The 14,637-nt window shown below is 49.5% G+C and overlaps 8 protein-coding genes across 8 annotated transcripts; 4 read left to right on the plus strand and 4 right to left on the minus strand.

The window, feature by feature from the left end:
• Positions 1-69: 69 nt before the first annotated feature.
• On the minus strand, positions 70-980 carry N7457_003985 (Tetracycline resistance protein TetA/multidrug resistance protein MdtG; the record flags this gene model as incomplete). The annotated part of the gene is made up of 6 exons (XM_057175030.1): positions 70-246; positions 304-389; positions 443-499; positions 560-678; positions 768-899; positions 967-980. 6 exons carry the CDS (start codon positions 978-980, stop codon positions 70-72), a joined length of 585 nt encoding a protein of 194 aa, XP_057032077.1.
• A 729-nt stretch (positions 981-1,709) lies between these two features.
• On the minus strand, positions 1,710-4,198 carry sip5 (Sip5p; the record flags this gene model as incomplete). Its single annotated transcript, XM_057175031.1, is given in 3 exon segments — positions 1,710-3,552; positions 3,567-3,784; positions 3,839-4,198. 3 exon segments carry the CDS (start codon positions 4,196-4,198, stop codon positions 1,710-1,712), a joined length of 2,421 nt encoding a protein of 806 aa, XP_057032078.1.
• A 149-nt stretch (positions 4,199-4,347) lies between these two features.
• N7457_003987 (uncharacterized protein) lies at positions 4,348-4,651 on the minus strand (the record flags this gene model as incomplete). The annotated part of the gene is made up of 2 exons (XM_057175032.1): positions 4,348-4,452; positions 4,511-4,651. Coding segments are annotated over 2 exons (246 nt in total), but the record flags the coding sequence as incomplete, so codon positions are not given.
• A 1,448-nt stretch (positions 4,652-6,099) lies between these two features.
• N7457_003988 (uncharacterized protein) lies at positions 6,100-7,707 on the plus strand (the record flags this gene model as incomplete). Its single annotated transcript, XM_057175033.1, has 1 exon — positions 6,100-7,707. One exon carries the CDS (start codon positions 6,100-6,102, stop codon positions 7,705-7,707), a length of 1,608 nt encoding a protein of 535 aa, XP_057032080.1.
• A 315-nt stretch (positions 7,708-8,022) lies between these two features.
• Positions 8,023-8,784, plus strand: N7457_003989 (uncharacterized protein; the record flags this gene model as incomplete). The annotated part of the gene is made up of 4 exons (XM_057175034.1): positions 8,023-8,113; positions 8,218-8,493; positions 8,580-8,686; positions 8,734-8,784. 4 exons carry the CDS (start codon positions 8,023-8,025, stop codon positions 8,782-8,784), a joined length of 525 nt encoding a protein of 174 aa, XP_057032081.1.
• A 548-nt stretch (positions 8,785-9,332) lies between these two features.
• On the plus strand, positions 9,333-10,166 carry N7457_003990 (uncharacterized protein; the record flags this gene model as incomplete). The annotated part of the gene is made up of 1 exon (XM_057175035.1): positions 9,333-10,166. One exon carries the CDS (start codon positions 9,333-9,335, stop codon positions 10,164-10,166), a length of 834 nt encoding a protein of 277 aa, XP_057032082.1.
• Positions 10,167-10,562: 396 nt separating this feature from the next.
• N7457_003991 (putative G-patch domain protein) lies at positions 10,563-11,721 on the minus strand (the record flags this gene model as incomplete). The annotated part of the gene is made up of 2 exons (XM_057175036.1): positions 10,563-11,534; positions 11,623-11,721. The coding sequence occupies 2 exons, from the start codon at positions 11,719-11,721 to the stop codon at positions 10,563-10,565; spliced, it is 1,071 nt and encodes a 356-aa protein (XP_057032083.1).
• A 901-nt stretch (positions 11,722-12,622) lies between these two features.
• On the plus strand, positions 12,623-14,370 carry N7457_003992 (uncharacterized protein; the record flags this gene model as incomplete). The annotated part of the gene is made up of 2 exons (XM_057175037.1): positions 12,623-12,835; positions 13,336-14,370. 2 exons carry the CDS (start codon positions 12,623-12,625, stop codon positions 14,368-14,370), a joined length of 1,248 nt encoding a protein of 415 aa, XP_057032084.1.
• Positions 14,371-14,637: the final 267 nt, after the last annotated feature.

The raw sequence follows: 14,637 nt of genomic DNA on the forward strand, positions 1-14,637 counted from the left end.
TGATAAGTAAAAAATGGAGAAAGGCTTGGGCTTTAGCAACTTCTTCGACGTTGGCGAGGAGCCATCGGCTTAGAAATTCCAGTTCTCGTCATTACGCGGATGGGTCTGATTGAAGGTCCCGTAAGTCTCCACTCGCAGGTCTACACCTGCATTGGCAGTTGCATCAGATGTGACCAGGAGTGGCTGTTCCGCTGTGTGGTCGAAATTTCCATGAACCTTGTCAGGTTGCATTTCTGGATGGGTCTCCTGTAAGAATAGCCAGGTACCGATAATTCTAAAAAAAAAAGGCAAGACAGAGCGAACCATGTGAGGTAAAAGGTAGGATAGTCTCCCAAAAGGACCATGAGCTGGAAACAGGTATGGAAACCCTTCAAGCAAGCCTCCAATCGCTGTATATAGTTAGCATTTCTGTATAATCACCCCATGGGAGGACTCTACATACCTGGGCCAACGATTGTCTCAATTGACCAAATAAACGGCATGATGGCATATGCTCGGGCTGAACATAGGCAATTGACTGTTAGCTTCGCTATATATAACAGGAGGAGGGTAGGCTCACGTTCATGCTCGAGTCGTTTCACAAGCTCGCCAACCACTGTCTGGATTACTGCAACATTGCCATTAAGAGCTCCATCAAGGGCTCGACCAGCGAGAGCGACCCAGAAGCTCGGGCCATCACTACCAGAGTCAACGACATCGTGGTGCCAACGCAGCCAGATAAAAGGATGGGCCTCCGGCCCAAGCGGTCGGAGGGAACACCCCAGAACATGCCGGTCAGCGCCTCAGCGAGCGAGAATGCCAAAATCAGAATCCCATCATAAAAGGAAATATTCTTGCCGATATCCATATGGAAATCCTTGACCATCGCCCGCGAGTAGGGGAAGATGGAAATCAAGGCTCTGCAACACGGCATATTGCTACCATTGCGCCAGTGAATCAGCACAAGCTAGGGAGATACATACATACCCAGGAGAAAACATTGTGTGGTAGGGAATTTACAGGCCAATGTATCTGATCGTATGAGTGGTATCCATACCATAACCCTTTAGAAGCAGTTCAGATCTTTCAGCTATCCACCCTCAGAGTCAGTGTCGAATCTTTGGCCCTATACGATATGTTATGTAGGTGGAGCGTGCTGGAGAAACCCCAGATAGCCCCCTTCGACTGAGATATCTCTGGTTTTCCGAGAGAGAGTAGATCTAGGCGAAACAAGGTCCTTCCCCCCTCCCTTAAAAACCAAAGCAAAAGGGAAAAGCAGCGTTGGAAGATGTCTACGTTACATAGGCAGACTGTTGTATATAATATATAGGGTTACATAATACCGGCAAAAGTCTCCGAGTGGCAAACAGGGGTATGGATCGGTGCGAAGACCTAGGTATGTAGGTACCTACATGTAGGTATTGGGTACTTACGGAGACCTACGGACATCAGAGAAGCAACTGGTGGAATGTGTTGATCGAATTTGCATGCTAAAGCACTTCTATCTTTGACCTGAAAGCGTAAGAAATGGTACCAAGCCATGAGAAAGTAAAGAAAATGAGAAGATAAAAAGCGAACATAAACAAGGAGGAACAAAGTCGAAAATGCCTGCACCAGTAACAACCAATCCCATGCGCCGGCCAATCCACACATGCCATGCGGTCCGGATTGTGTCTAGATACCAAACAAAGTCAATATAAGAAAGAAGAAACACTAAAATAGGAAGATCTTCACGAGGTAGCCTCCGGGTGCGTAGCGGAACTTGTGATCTCGACGGAGCGAGTTTCGAGCTCCTTAGGAAGGACACCAGAGCCACCGTCAGACTCCATGTGAGACTCGACGATAGGTGTCGTTGTGTCGGGATTTGCGTCGGTCAAAGGTTGATGAACTGACGGGGCTGCACTTGAGCAAGAGCCCTCCGTCTGTAACTTATTGGAGGAGTCCTCGACGTGTTCTGCACACTCATCCGCCTTCTCCTCGTCTCCAATAACGGCTGCTAGACTGCGAAAATTGAACAAGGGTTCAAGAGAAGTGTTGTTATCATCCCCCGGTGTGTGACCGCCTTTGCGATCGTCTGGAGAAGTTTCCATGATAGAAGAGAAGGACGAGGAGGCGCTGGAGACATGCCGTAAATGGGATGGCCGTGATGGCTCAGACTGATCAGCTGACTGAACCGTTGGGATTGTTGGATCAAGAAGCGAAGGGGGTTTCATTTCTCCTGTGGTCGATGGCAATGCACGGTCGACTCCTTTGCCTTTGCTGCCAGCAGCAATTTCCTCACCAACGGCATCCTCGCCCATGACAGAGGATGAGCTACTGGCCACCTTGGCTAGACTAGAGTCACCAAGGATATCCAGAGCGGAGGCGCTAGCATTATTGCTGTACAAGCCAGATTTACGAGCTGCCTTATCCGCTTTCTTGGCCTCCTTCTCCTTCTCCTTCTCCCGCTTTTTGGCATCCTTTCTTGCCTCTTTCTCCTCCCGCCTGAGACGCTCATCTTCGCTAGCCAAACTCAATCGAATGGCTTCCATCATCATCATTTCCTCGAGGTCATCAAATCGATTGCGCCTCGAGCTTGAGCGAGCCGCAGCCGAGTTACTCGATCCTTCTTCAGCAGAGGCTGAATCGGCGTCTTGTCCGGCTGCGCGAGAAGACGCCCGATCGGTACTAGTGGCTGTACGTTCCGTTAAGAAAGCCAATGCATTGAGCGCGGGTGAAGCGGTCCGGCCGCCAGACCCTTCTCCAGCAGTGGCTCTTCGCATTCCTCGGCGTCCAATGCCAAACCCACGCGAGTCATTACCGGAGGCACTGGGGTTTATCAAGTACGCCGCAGTGTGAAGGGCAGTCGCTGCCGCAGACCGGCGTGCCGCATGAGCTCGTGCATTCGATAATTTGGTGGCCCAGTCAGGCCGAATCCTGTCCGTTGTAACCACTGTAGGGTCGGTGGTGGAGAGCGAGGTAGCACGACGACGACCTGGCACAGCTGCGGTGGCAGACGATAAGGAGGAGGTGGATGATACGGGAGAAGTGAAGTTGGGCGAGAGCCGAGCGCTGGGGTCTGCTGCATAGGTAAGACCACGGCGGAACGACGGCGATGCGTAGGTGACTCCGAACTCTGGCTGAACACAAAATGGACACGCCGAGGGTTCAGAGACCAACTGTGACTCCGTCGACTCTGTCTGTTCTCTCTCGGCCGGAGGAGCATTTGGTTCGGGCTCTCCATGCTCTGGAGGATGCGGATCCGGACGCTTGATTTGAACAAAGCACTCGGAGCATATGGGTTGATCGCAGCATCGAGTGCGATTTAAGTACGGCGGGTAGTAAAGGAAACAGATTGGACATTCGCTTGCGTCTTTGTACAAGTTGACTTCGATGGGCTGTCCATTGACAAACGGATCCTTAGGGAGCTGCAGCTCCCGGGGTGTTAGATCTGTCTGTGAGTTATGCTTGGAAGAAGTGGTTAGAGCAGCCAAAGTCTTTGCTCTTGTTCTGAAGAGAGGGGAGGTCGATGTGCCGGATGCGATCGGAGATGCAGAAGGTAATGATTGAGGGGGTTGGAGGACTGTGAAACATCTGAATTAAAAGACTGCGATCTGGACGTTATCGGCACTGTCAGATGCTGAATATTTGTCGCATCAACAGGGGATTTGTCCGCGATCCTGGGTAGTTTGTACTCCAATTCGGGCGGGATCTCATCGGGCGGGGGGATGGGCATGCCTCGCGCAGCCGCCATAAGCTGATGCTCAGCCCATGACTCCGAGAAGTCATTGAGACCTCTCCAGAATGGGGCCAGTCGGCGTTCAATCTAGCCGCTGTCAGTCTTAATATCTCGCACCGAGGGGATCTCAGGCGGACCTACCATCAGTTGGCGCACCACTACTTTATTATAGTCTTCAGTTCCCACATACACTCCTTGTGTCACGAGATAGCCTCCATCGACATGCTCCTCCTTCATGCTGCGCTCCCTCTCTTTGAGTCGAGCCACCCGCTCCTTCTCCAGGCGACGAGCCTCGCGCTCTTGTTTTGTTTCCCGCCGATGTTCTAGCGTGGCCACATCTCGATCATGACTGCTGCCGATCCCAAGAATCGAAAGGTCAGGCCTACTTCCTCTTGCTGACCGAGAACCTTGATATGGTCGACTTGAGGCATCGGAGGATCGATGGCCCCGACGATTCAAGGGGGCTGTGGAACGCGACTCCTTGGTCTGGGAGTTTCCCATATTGTGGGAAAGCGGGTGGTGAGGGGAAGGATGTGGGAGTGGACTGATTCACGATACGGACCCAAAATGGATGAGGCGGAATGGGCCCCCCAAGGGGGTATTGTGGAAATACAATAGAAAAAGGGGGAGTGAGATACAAATGATGAGAATTAAATCCAAGAAAGCGACATGGAGATGGTTGAAGGAGCTAAAAGTGTGGAGGAAGAGGAGTAACTCGAGGAGCGGGGGGAGGAGTTGTGATCTGTCCGGAGTAACTGGGGAAGTGAGATCGGTGAGCGCAGAATCAAGGGAATGAGCTATGAAGCCATCTACACATTCAAGAAGTACTCCGTACGGAGTACATATGTACCGGATAATGCCTGGCACTCGAGACCTTTGCCTTTCTATTTTAGTGCTCACCTCTTGCCGCTTTTTGATCACCGAGTAAAACTGAGCACGTCCCTGAGTATTCGGACTTGATCACGTGCCGCTATATAATCAACGTTGAGATTTCGGGTCTTGATCCACGCATCGATTTTGACAATTGGGATGTTGACCGGCGCACCCCAAAAAGTCACGGTTTTTGGGTTCTGATCCGCACACACCGGAATTAGGTCGAATATCCCGACCCGGGCCTATACCGGACCTAACGTTAGGTTCACTGGATAACCTAATAAAAATCTAATTAGACCTAACTTTTATATAATTCTCTATATAAAGTGCCTTACTTGTCTAAATTGACTACTATAATTTTTCCTTATTTTAGTTACATTAAGAAAGACTTTGATATTTAGTAGTATAGTAAGTTAAACTTAATAAAATTTCCTTATTTATTAGTATTTAAGGTCCAGTAATATGATTATATATATTTAAATTAGATATTAATTATTAGTATACTATTTATCTACTAGTATTATAATATTAATATTCCTAGACTTACTAAAAAATAATTCTATATAAAAAATAATTATACTGTTACGACCCTCTGCTAGGAGAGTGCCTCACAGGCTGGATCCCGCCTGGTCCAGTGACCCAGAACCCGTGACCCAGCAGGGGTAGCATGACCCCCCGCCAGAGACCGCACCAGGGAGACTGAGTCCTGCCGGGTCAGGTGACCTAGTCCCGTGACCCGCCAAAGGTCATCCATACAGAGACTGCCAGGGGAACTTAGCTCTTTAGCGATTAGTTTATGAATATACCAGCACCCTGCTATTCCTTCACTCTAGTTCTATATTACCTGCCAGGACCCGCCAGCACGCCGGTCCTAACATATACCTATTAGGGATTATAAAGTGAATACTTAAATATATAGGGAAAATCTATATAAGTTATGAATCCTATAATTTAAGGTGTTTATATTGTTTATAACCTAACTTAGGGCCCCAACAACCCAGCCGGGTCGAAGGCCATAACCCGGACCCAACCCCGGTACGAAGGTATGGCCCTAAAACCCAACCCAAGTTGGGTTGGGTTTTTTCTGGGTTCTGCGGAAGTCTATGAATGAGTATGAACCTGTCAGCGTCTTGCTTTCTTCTTTTTCACCGGCCACTTTGCAGATCCCAAACTGCATGTGGATAGGACGAGGAAGTAGTCAATACCTGAATGAAGACCGCGATGGGCGGAGGAGGCGAAGCACTGGGTACTTACCGAAGCCGGAGAATATCCAGGCAGCAAGGCCAACATTAGGCCAACATTAGGCCAACATCAGATCGTCAACCTCGGGATCCGCCCAGCCAATGATAGCCTCTGAAATAAAGGGCGGTGGCACAAAATCAGTCCGTACCATTATTTTTGCCAAAAAAAAAAAGATTAGAGAGCGGTGTCGAAGCTCTGGAATCCGTCACTTGGAAATTTTTATCTTATCCACAAGTTGGGTGTTTGCGATAGCCTATCTTTCTCGCTTTACAGAGATTCCCCTGGCAATGACTGAAACGACCAGGCTGCATATCACACCGTTCACCCCGGATATCCTTCCGTCTGTGTTGCCAGCATCTATTCGCAACTTGGCAACAGAGGTCTCTTTTCACGAGATTTCCACTTTCCCGGAGAATAATTACGGATACGTAACTTTGCCAAAAATGGAGGCGGAGAAGATCAAAAAGAAGCTGAACGGCTCGATGCTCAAGGGCAAGAAGTTCAAGGTCGAGGCGGCCCGCCCTCAAAAGCGACACCGAGAGGAAGAGGAAGTGGTGCTCGAAGCTCCCTCGAGCGCCAAGAAGAAGTCTAAGAAGTCTAAGAAGCAAGACCCCGAAGATGGTGTATTGGATGGTTTCGAGCTCCCCACAGACCGGAAAGTGAGGAGAGGATGGACCGAGTCCAGTGATGCCAAGCAGGAACGACGCAAGTCCGAGAAGAAAGAAAAGAAAAACAAAGAAAAGAAACTCCAACCCAAGTCCAAGTACACCGACAAATCCGAATGTCTGTTTCGAGCAACAATCCCACCCAACAGAGCATCCGACGCCGCATCCGATGACAAGAAAGCAAAGAAGAAGTCCCCAAAGGATAACGTGGTTCACGAGTTCGCGAAAACGGTAACTCAACCAAGCTTCCTGCGCACCGCGGAGGAAAGCGCAGCACCTACCGTCACTTTTGAAGATGGAAAAGGATGGGTTGATTCTACCGGGAATCTGAAAGAACCTGCCAATGAGAAGATCTCGAAGGATAATTATCGGCCTGGCCAGATCCCAGGAGCCAAGGAGAAGGCCCGGGCTGCGAACTCAGCTGCCAAAGACACCAAAAAGCGCGCACGCAAAGAAAAGATCACAGAGGAATCTTCGGAGTCTGAAGATTATACCTCCTCAAGCGGCTCGTCTTCGGATGAGAGTAGCGATGCGGAAAGTGAATCGGATGAAGCAAATGTCGATGAGAGTTCTAAAGCATCTTCTGCATCTTCTGACGCGGATGACGATGTGAAGTCCACAGTTCAAGAAGAAATCGTCGAATCGAAAAAAGCGAGCGGCAATGATAGTGATAGCGATGCCCTCGCTGAGACACCGAGCCAGCCCGACTCAGATGAGATGATCACCGAGAATGCGCAAGAGATGGAACAAGATTCGTCTGCCAAGGAGGTCCATCCCCTCGAAGCTCTTTTCAAACGGGCTGCCCCGACGGTATCTGATGACCAGACAGCACCAGAGCCAGAGACTGGATTTAGTTTCTTCGGCAATGACATCGAATCTGAGGATGAGCTTCATATGGCTGAGCCGCAGACTCCATTCACGCCATTCACAAAAACCGACCTACAAAACCGAGGCCAACGTAGTGCGGCCCCCACCCCCGACACCACTGCTGCCACCCGGCATATGACGTGGAATGAGAGTGACGAATCTGATGAGGATGTTTCATTTGACAGCCCTGTCACCAAACCTCGTCTGGAAAACGGTGTGACCAACGAGGAAACCGAGTTTGCAAAATGGTTTTGGGAGAATCGCGGCGAGAACAATCGTGCCTGGAAGAAGAGGCGACGCGATGCTGCTAAGGAGCAGAGACAGAGAGACAACCGGAAGAAGGGGCTTAAGGGGAAATCATGAATTAGCCCCCAGTGTTCCCCGCTTGTAGCGAGTGATGTGTATCTAGACTCTGATGTGGTGCTTTACATACATTAATGAGGCTGTCAAAACCTACAGCTTACAACGCAAATAACATGCCATTTGAGCCAGCGTGTCTCTGGTCAAATCCATATGCCTAGGAACCTAAGTAGAATCTTGACCAAACCATCATACACTATGATACTAATATGGCATCCTCTGCGGTTTACATTGCGTATGTGATCACGTGACCTGGGTTCCCTCGTCATCGCCGCCGGTCAGATCAGGTCTATCGCATTGTCAACTGCTTTGCCCAGGATGCTCCCTGCCTGGTTCCCACCGAGCAGCAGACAGCTAATGCTGCTTTTCTTCGCATTCCTGTCTCTCACATCATTAGTCGCGGCATCCAGTAAGTTCTGGGCTCTTTCCCGAAGCTTCAAAGCGGCCAGTGGGAGATCAAGACATCGCATCTTCGCGTCGGTATCTTTTGATGCTAATACTCAATGTGTACAGCACCAACCTCCTTCTGCAAGTGTACTTGTTTCTCGAATAGCACCATCATCCCCCTCAATCCCGCTAAGTCCGAAAGCTCCTCCGGCATCGGTCATGTCCTCCGCTTCTACGAGGACACCTCCAGCCCTGAGCTTGAACATACCGATGAATATATCAAACGAGCTCGGAAATACCGACCCCTGAATTGCAATGATTGCAATCGCAAATTTTGTCTTGATTACGAGCTACCGACATGCAAAGGCGCCAAGGAGGAAGACGTGTATACGACTTGCTTCCGTAAGTCATTGGCCAGACCTCGGGACCAGAAACCCGCGAATGAGTTGGATCTGTGCACGGACACGCTAACGGATCTGTGGTATTAGAACGCGATTCACGAAAAGATGAGGCGGTGGTGTTTATTTTCATTTTCGCTACCGGTGGGCTCCTGGCCTGGGCTGCCTGCAAGCCATGGATTGAGCGATATGTTGAGGTAACCGGCTCTCTGATCATATTAGAAGCTCCGACTAACTGATTTAGGCCGCACGAGAACGCAGGTCGTATATTCCCGTCGCTGAAGCTGACCGCTGAATATGATATTGACGTATACGCAAAAGAACTCTCCCACCGATGTAAACCATGTAAACCATGTAGAAGGATGTCACGAAAGTGAACCGTGTGGAATGTGTCCGGAGTCAGCTCAGGGGTAAATCGCAGATCGTTGCTCTTAGATTGCGCATCCAATCGCCCCCACTCCGGAGGGGCAGGCTGAAACCGCTAGATGATGAGATTGATGATGAGATACAGATCTTCTGTGGAATGAAGTGGAATGTTACCTATTGGTATTTGATGCATTCAGTGACTATGTGCAGGTCTCGTATGAAGGAGTAGTTGAAGGAGGTTTGCTTGGATGCAAGTGGATTTAGATCAAACTGGTTAAGTTAGGTCCTTTTTTTTTTTTCTCGTCTGTTTGGCTCGTCTCTTTTTTCCTTAAATTGCTTGATCTCCTCTGCGAGAGAGGCTTGATCTCTTCCCTTCCATCTAATCCTGATCGCAGCAAGTGGCGTGGATATATCTATATTTCTTATTTTGTATACTCTCGCGCACTCGACACTTTCGCATTTCACGTCGCATTGACTATGGCAATTTTCGACACCGAAAAGCGCACGCGCGGCCTGCGTGTGCCCTCTCTGGCAGCCTTGAAATCTTCGAAATCGCAATCCGCGCAGAACAAGAAAGCGACCGAGTCTGCGCCATCCGACGAGTCAACAACTCCCAATCCGGCATTCTCTGCCCCGCCACTACCCAAGCCGGCGCCGCCGCCGAACAAGGAACTCCCGTCTCCCCCGAAAGAGGAAATTATAGCACCGCCGCGAACATCGTCCAACAACCCATACTTCCCCCCGGTGCCCTCATCCCGAGATACGATCCCAGAACGTCGCCCAATTGAACGGGTCCCAGTTCCGGTCCCGTCTGCGTCCTCTCGGACAACAGGAATGCGGAGCAAGAAATCATACCCTGATCTTCACGCAGAACAGCAGCCAGTGGCCTTCTCTCCTCTGCCCCCCGTTCTGGCTCTGGCTCCGGTTCAGCCTCCAGCCCCAGTCGATGGGGCCAATTCCCCGCCGCTGGAGGATTTCATCCCGACCCCGGATAGTGCAGAACCGCCACTGTCAGTATTAGAACTGCCACGCGAGGAGCTGGCCCTCTCGCCCTTTGTACCCCCAGAGGTTGAACCGGTAGCGCCGACATTGAACAAGATCCATCTCACATGCTACCAGCAGCACCGGGCAATGCCCGTGGCTCAGAACACATGGTGTCCAATGCCGTGCATGACCTGTCTGAAGTTTGACATGGAAATCCGGCATCGCTGCGTGTTTTGTTGCCTGCGAATCTGTGAAGAGTGTTTCCAGACGCTGCAGAAATGCAAAAACCGCTCTGTGGAGGAGCTGGTGGATCGCATCCCCGCTTGAGCTGTTCATATCTCTCTTGTTTTGAAGTGTTAATATGGGCGCAGTGCGCTGGCATTGGTGGCATGGGATATATATTGCATAATCTCTCGCGCCGGAACGACAGCTTCTGCTTCTGCTAGGCTAGTCAGGGTTTATATCTTTGTATTTTCTGTGCACATTCTTTTTATGATACCAAGGACCTTGTGTATATTATGGTTTGAGGGAGGCCCGAACCTGCACGTTTATAATGAATCCTTTTCTTTTCTTCTTTTTCTTCTTGTTCTTCTCTCCTTTTTTTGGCGACCAAGGTACACTGATTAGTAGTGACTGTCGACACGGCCACAGGTCACATGCTAGAGTAGTCAATTCATCGCTGCGTTGTGCAGCTTCCATATAGTACAAACGGGCATAGGCAGGTCAATCGTGATCCTCCTCGGTGAGGCCAGGACATCCTTCCAACTCAAGATCCGTTTCATAGGTATACTTACACCAGAAGCAATACCGATAGGTTTCACGTAGAAAGAGAACCAGCTTGTGTAGCCGTTCAGTTGGGGGCAGTGCATTGAAGGCATCAAGCTCCTCGTCGTCTTCTTCCAGCTCTATTTCCAGTGCAGATTTATTCTGATCCACTTCACTGCCAAGGGCCTTTTTATCGTCCCGATCCATGGTCGGGTCATCGTATCCAGGTAGATGCGCTTTAGGAAAAAAGGATGAGGGAAGTGAAGACTGGAGAGCATGGCGTGCCTGGCGATCACTATCTCTTTTTTCACGATATCGAACAAGACCACGGTAGAGGACGTTGATTTGTGATGTAGGCTTGATAGGCCTTTTCTTTTTGGGAGCTGCGTCAGACGGTGGCTTGCCATCACGTGGAGAACCAGGGTCTATCGAGTCGTCTTCTTTGTTATTGTGAGTAGGTTCCTTATTGTCCTCTGCATTGGTCGTAGCCTCATCCTCCGCTTCCGCTTCCAGTCTCTCTGCAACCTTCTGTGCGGCGCGCACCTGTGCTTCGACGCGTTTCAACTCACGCTCCTCGCGAACGCGATCCCGGTAATTCCCTTCCTCGTGTTTAATTTTCTTCACGGCTTCTTCAGCCTCCTCACGAATCTTGCGCTTTTTTTCCGTGTCCAGCCCGATTCCGCCGCGGTTTTCTTTGATGATTACGTTCAGTGGCTCAGATCGCGCCTTGTATGAAGAGTCGGAAGTGGTATCAGATTCATTGGTTGGGCGTTTTCCCAAGACCCCGCCAGGTTTGAAACCGAGCTTTGCCATCATTTGGAACCCCTTATTAGAGGGGTTGAGGGTGCTGGTGGCCAAGGCTTCATCTCGGCGAGTGGCTTCTTGCGCAGCGCGTTCGGCTTTGGATGGAACTCGGGCTCGGGCTTCAGCCTGCATTTGGAATTAAAATGTCAGATAATGTTTGGCGTTTGACCAGATAAAGATATGGTGTCGGATTGGAATGAGTGCGGTATGGTACCTCTCGTTGTTCGCGACGCTTTCTTTGTGAGAAGGTTTCCTTTTGGGTGGGCTCCTCAATCACCATATTCATGTAATCATCTTCATCTTCGGAAGCCATAGCGGAATTCCCAAAGAGGCAGGGTCTATATAGCCTAGAGGACTAGGATGACAGGAGAAAACCGATCGAGCGGCCGGACAAAAGAAAACGCCGATTTGGGGTTTTGCGGGGAACATGCGGTGGAGCTGCCTCTACAGACAAGGCTAGCGACCACACAAGACTGGAATTCATGTCATCTACCTTCATAGGTAAGTAATTGCATTCCTTTCTACTTACTTACAATTGAGAACTTCCTGAGCTATACAGGATCTTCCAAGGACATTCTGTGCCGGTTGCTTTCACATGTAAAGCTGGCTCTCTGTACTCCGTACGCTCTAGCCCTAAACAAAGAGGCCATGTAGAGACTCGAGAGCCACCCCTGGACATGTCGTCTTATTCTTGTCTCAGTTGCATGGTTTCAGATGTCTTTCCATTGTTTCTCTCCTCTGGGAAGGAGCGTCCTTTCTCTCTTGTTTGGGGGTATGGGGTGAGAAAGGCATACATCTTTGTCTGTCTAGTCACATCCCGAGGTCGGTGGTTTTCACAGTGCAGGTCGTTTACAAATGACATCTAGGACTATACGGAATCTGATCATCTGCATCTTGATTCTACCTATCAGCGAGGAACGACCAGGAATTATGTCTCTCATGAGTCATGGACGCTGCGTGGGTCCGTTAAGCTCCCTTGCTGGGCCCGTCCATGTACACACCCCTGCGAGCGTCTATGCACAGATCAATGAGCCAACAGCCGTGCAAGGGCCTTGTCCTCATGGTCTCCCTGGCTGTTTAGCGTTGTGTTTTCACCATAGCCTTAACAGACAGGGTCACTCACACACAGACAGGGGTTTTCTTTTCTTTGAACTCCACGGGGGTTCTTTATAAGGCATGGCTTCGACCAGTTCAGAATCAAGCTGTGGGTCATTATGAATATTTTATACTATATTCTCTCATTGCTATCACTAGCATCTGCTTCTACAGTGGTTGACTTGGGATATGCTAGCTATAAAGGCCAGACACTGTCCAACGGAGTCACACAGTGGCTGGGTATCCGCTATGCTGCTCCCCCTGTAGGGGATTTGCGGTTTGCAGCCCCAGAAGATCCTTTGGATATGGAGGGGATTCAACAAGCAAATGAGGTATGTGTTTCTTGTAGTCATTTATTCAGGACATCTACTGACCGTTCATTAGCATGGAAAGATATGCATCCCCACTGCCTCAGGTGAAGGCAAGGCAGTTCCAGCTGGAACAGGAGAGGATTGTCTGTTTCTAGATGTCTATGCTCCCACAGCAGCAAAGGGCTCAAAGAAACTACCTGTCTTCTTTTTATACAAGGAGGAGGGTTTGCGAAAAACGCAAATGCCAATTATAATGGCGCTGGCCTGATCGAAGCATCTGAAAACAGTATCGTCGTGGTCACCTTCAATTACCGGGTTGGTCCTTATGGCTTTCTTGCAGGAGAAGAGGTTGAAGAAGGGGCCAGTCTGAACAATGGACTGAAAGACCAACGAAAGGCACTGGAGTGGGTTCATGAGCACATTAGCAAAGTAAGTTGACTCGTCATTTGATGGTCTTCTCTTGCGGCCAGGCTGCTTTTCCCCCTTTCATAGCTAGTCTTTTTTGACACATTCCATTCTAGTTTGGTGGCAATCCCAAGCATGTGGTCATTGGTGGTGATAGTGCAGGTGGTACTTCGGTGGCTCTCATGCTATCAGCATATGGTGGCAAAGACGAGAAGCTTTTTGTTGCAGCAGCCTCAGAGTCACAAAGTTTTGGCACGATGCTTAATGTCTCCGAGAGTCAATTTGCATACGACGAGCTGGTGACTGCAACTGCATGTGACAGTAGCAAAGATACACTGGCATGTCTACGCGAACTAGATGTCCATTCTTTGCAGGCGAAGAACATCAACAGACCCTACCCAGGAGCAAAGGGAAAGCCGCTGTTCCTATATGGTCCCACAATTGACGAAGATTTGGTGCCAGACTACACATACCGTCTCTTCAATGAAGGCAAATTCATCAAAGTACCAGTGATATTTGGTGACGACACCAATGAAGGCACAACATTCGTCCCCAAAAAGGTTTCCAGCGTCGCCGAGGCAGATACTTTCATCAAAAAGCAGTTCCCATATATGACGCAATCTCAAATGACCAGGATCAACAGTATGTATCTTACTGCAAATCAGACAGAGACATTCCCTGGAGCTGGACCCTACTGGCGGCCTGCAAGCAAGGCCTACGGCGAGATACGCTACATTTGCCCCGGTATTAAGATGTCTTCTATCTACGCTGACGCAGGTGTTCCAAGCTGGAACTACCATTACGCAGTGCAAGACCCCGCCAAAGAGGCTTCTGGGATGGGCACAGATCACACGGTTGAAGTGCATGCGATCTGGGGTCCAGAGAATACTGGCCAAAGAGCTCCAGCCTCATACACTACCACTAATGCAGCTATAGTGCCATTGATGCAGGCTTACTGGACAAGTTTCATCGTGTTCTTGGATCCAAATACCAAACGTCTTTCGTCGAGTCCGAAATGGCAAACTTGGGGCGATGATGCATATCGCCGGATATTCATTCGGACGGGCAAAACTAAAATGGAGACTGTACCACAGAAGCAGAGGAGTCGATGTCAATATTTGACGAGCATTGGCGTTGCCTTGAGACAATAGTGTCGCACATATGACCTTGGAAGTAATGACATGTGAATAACCTTGATCGATTCAAGCTTTCGTTTTTGTGGATTTTATGCCAAATGGGGACTAGCGCGATGTGGCCTATCCAATGATATGCCCCTTTCACGTGATAGGCCATCCGTGGCAACTACCTGGCAGCACTTGATATCAAGGTACAGCAGCGAAGCACCAAGAACCCTACACTAGAAACACATTTTTTTAAAAAAACGATCGAAGGGCCATATACATGTCTACGATTTTATC

This window comes from Penicillium paradoxum (genome assembly GCF_028828445.1).
Source record: "Penicillium paradoxum strain IBT 22861 chromosome Unknown utg000004l_segment0_segment0, whole genome shotgun sequence".
Taxonomy (NCBI): Eukaryota; Fungi; Ascomycota; class Eurotiomycetes; order Eurotiales; family Aspergillaceae; genus Penicillium; species Penicillium paradoxum.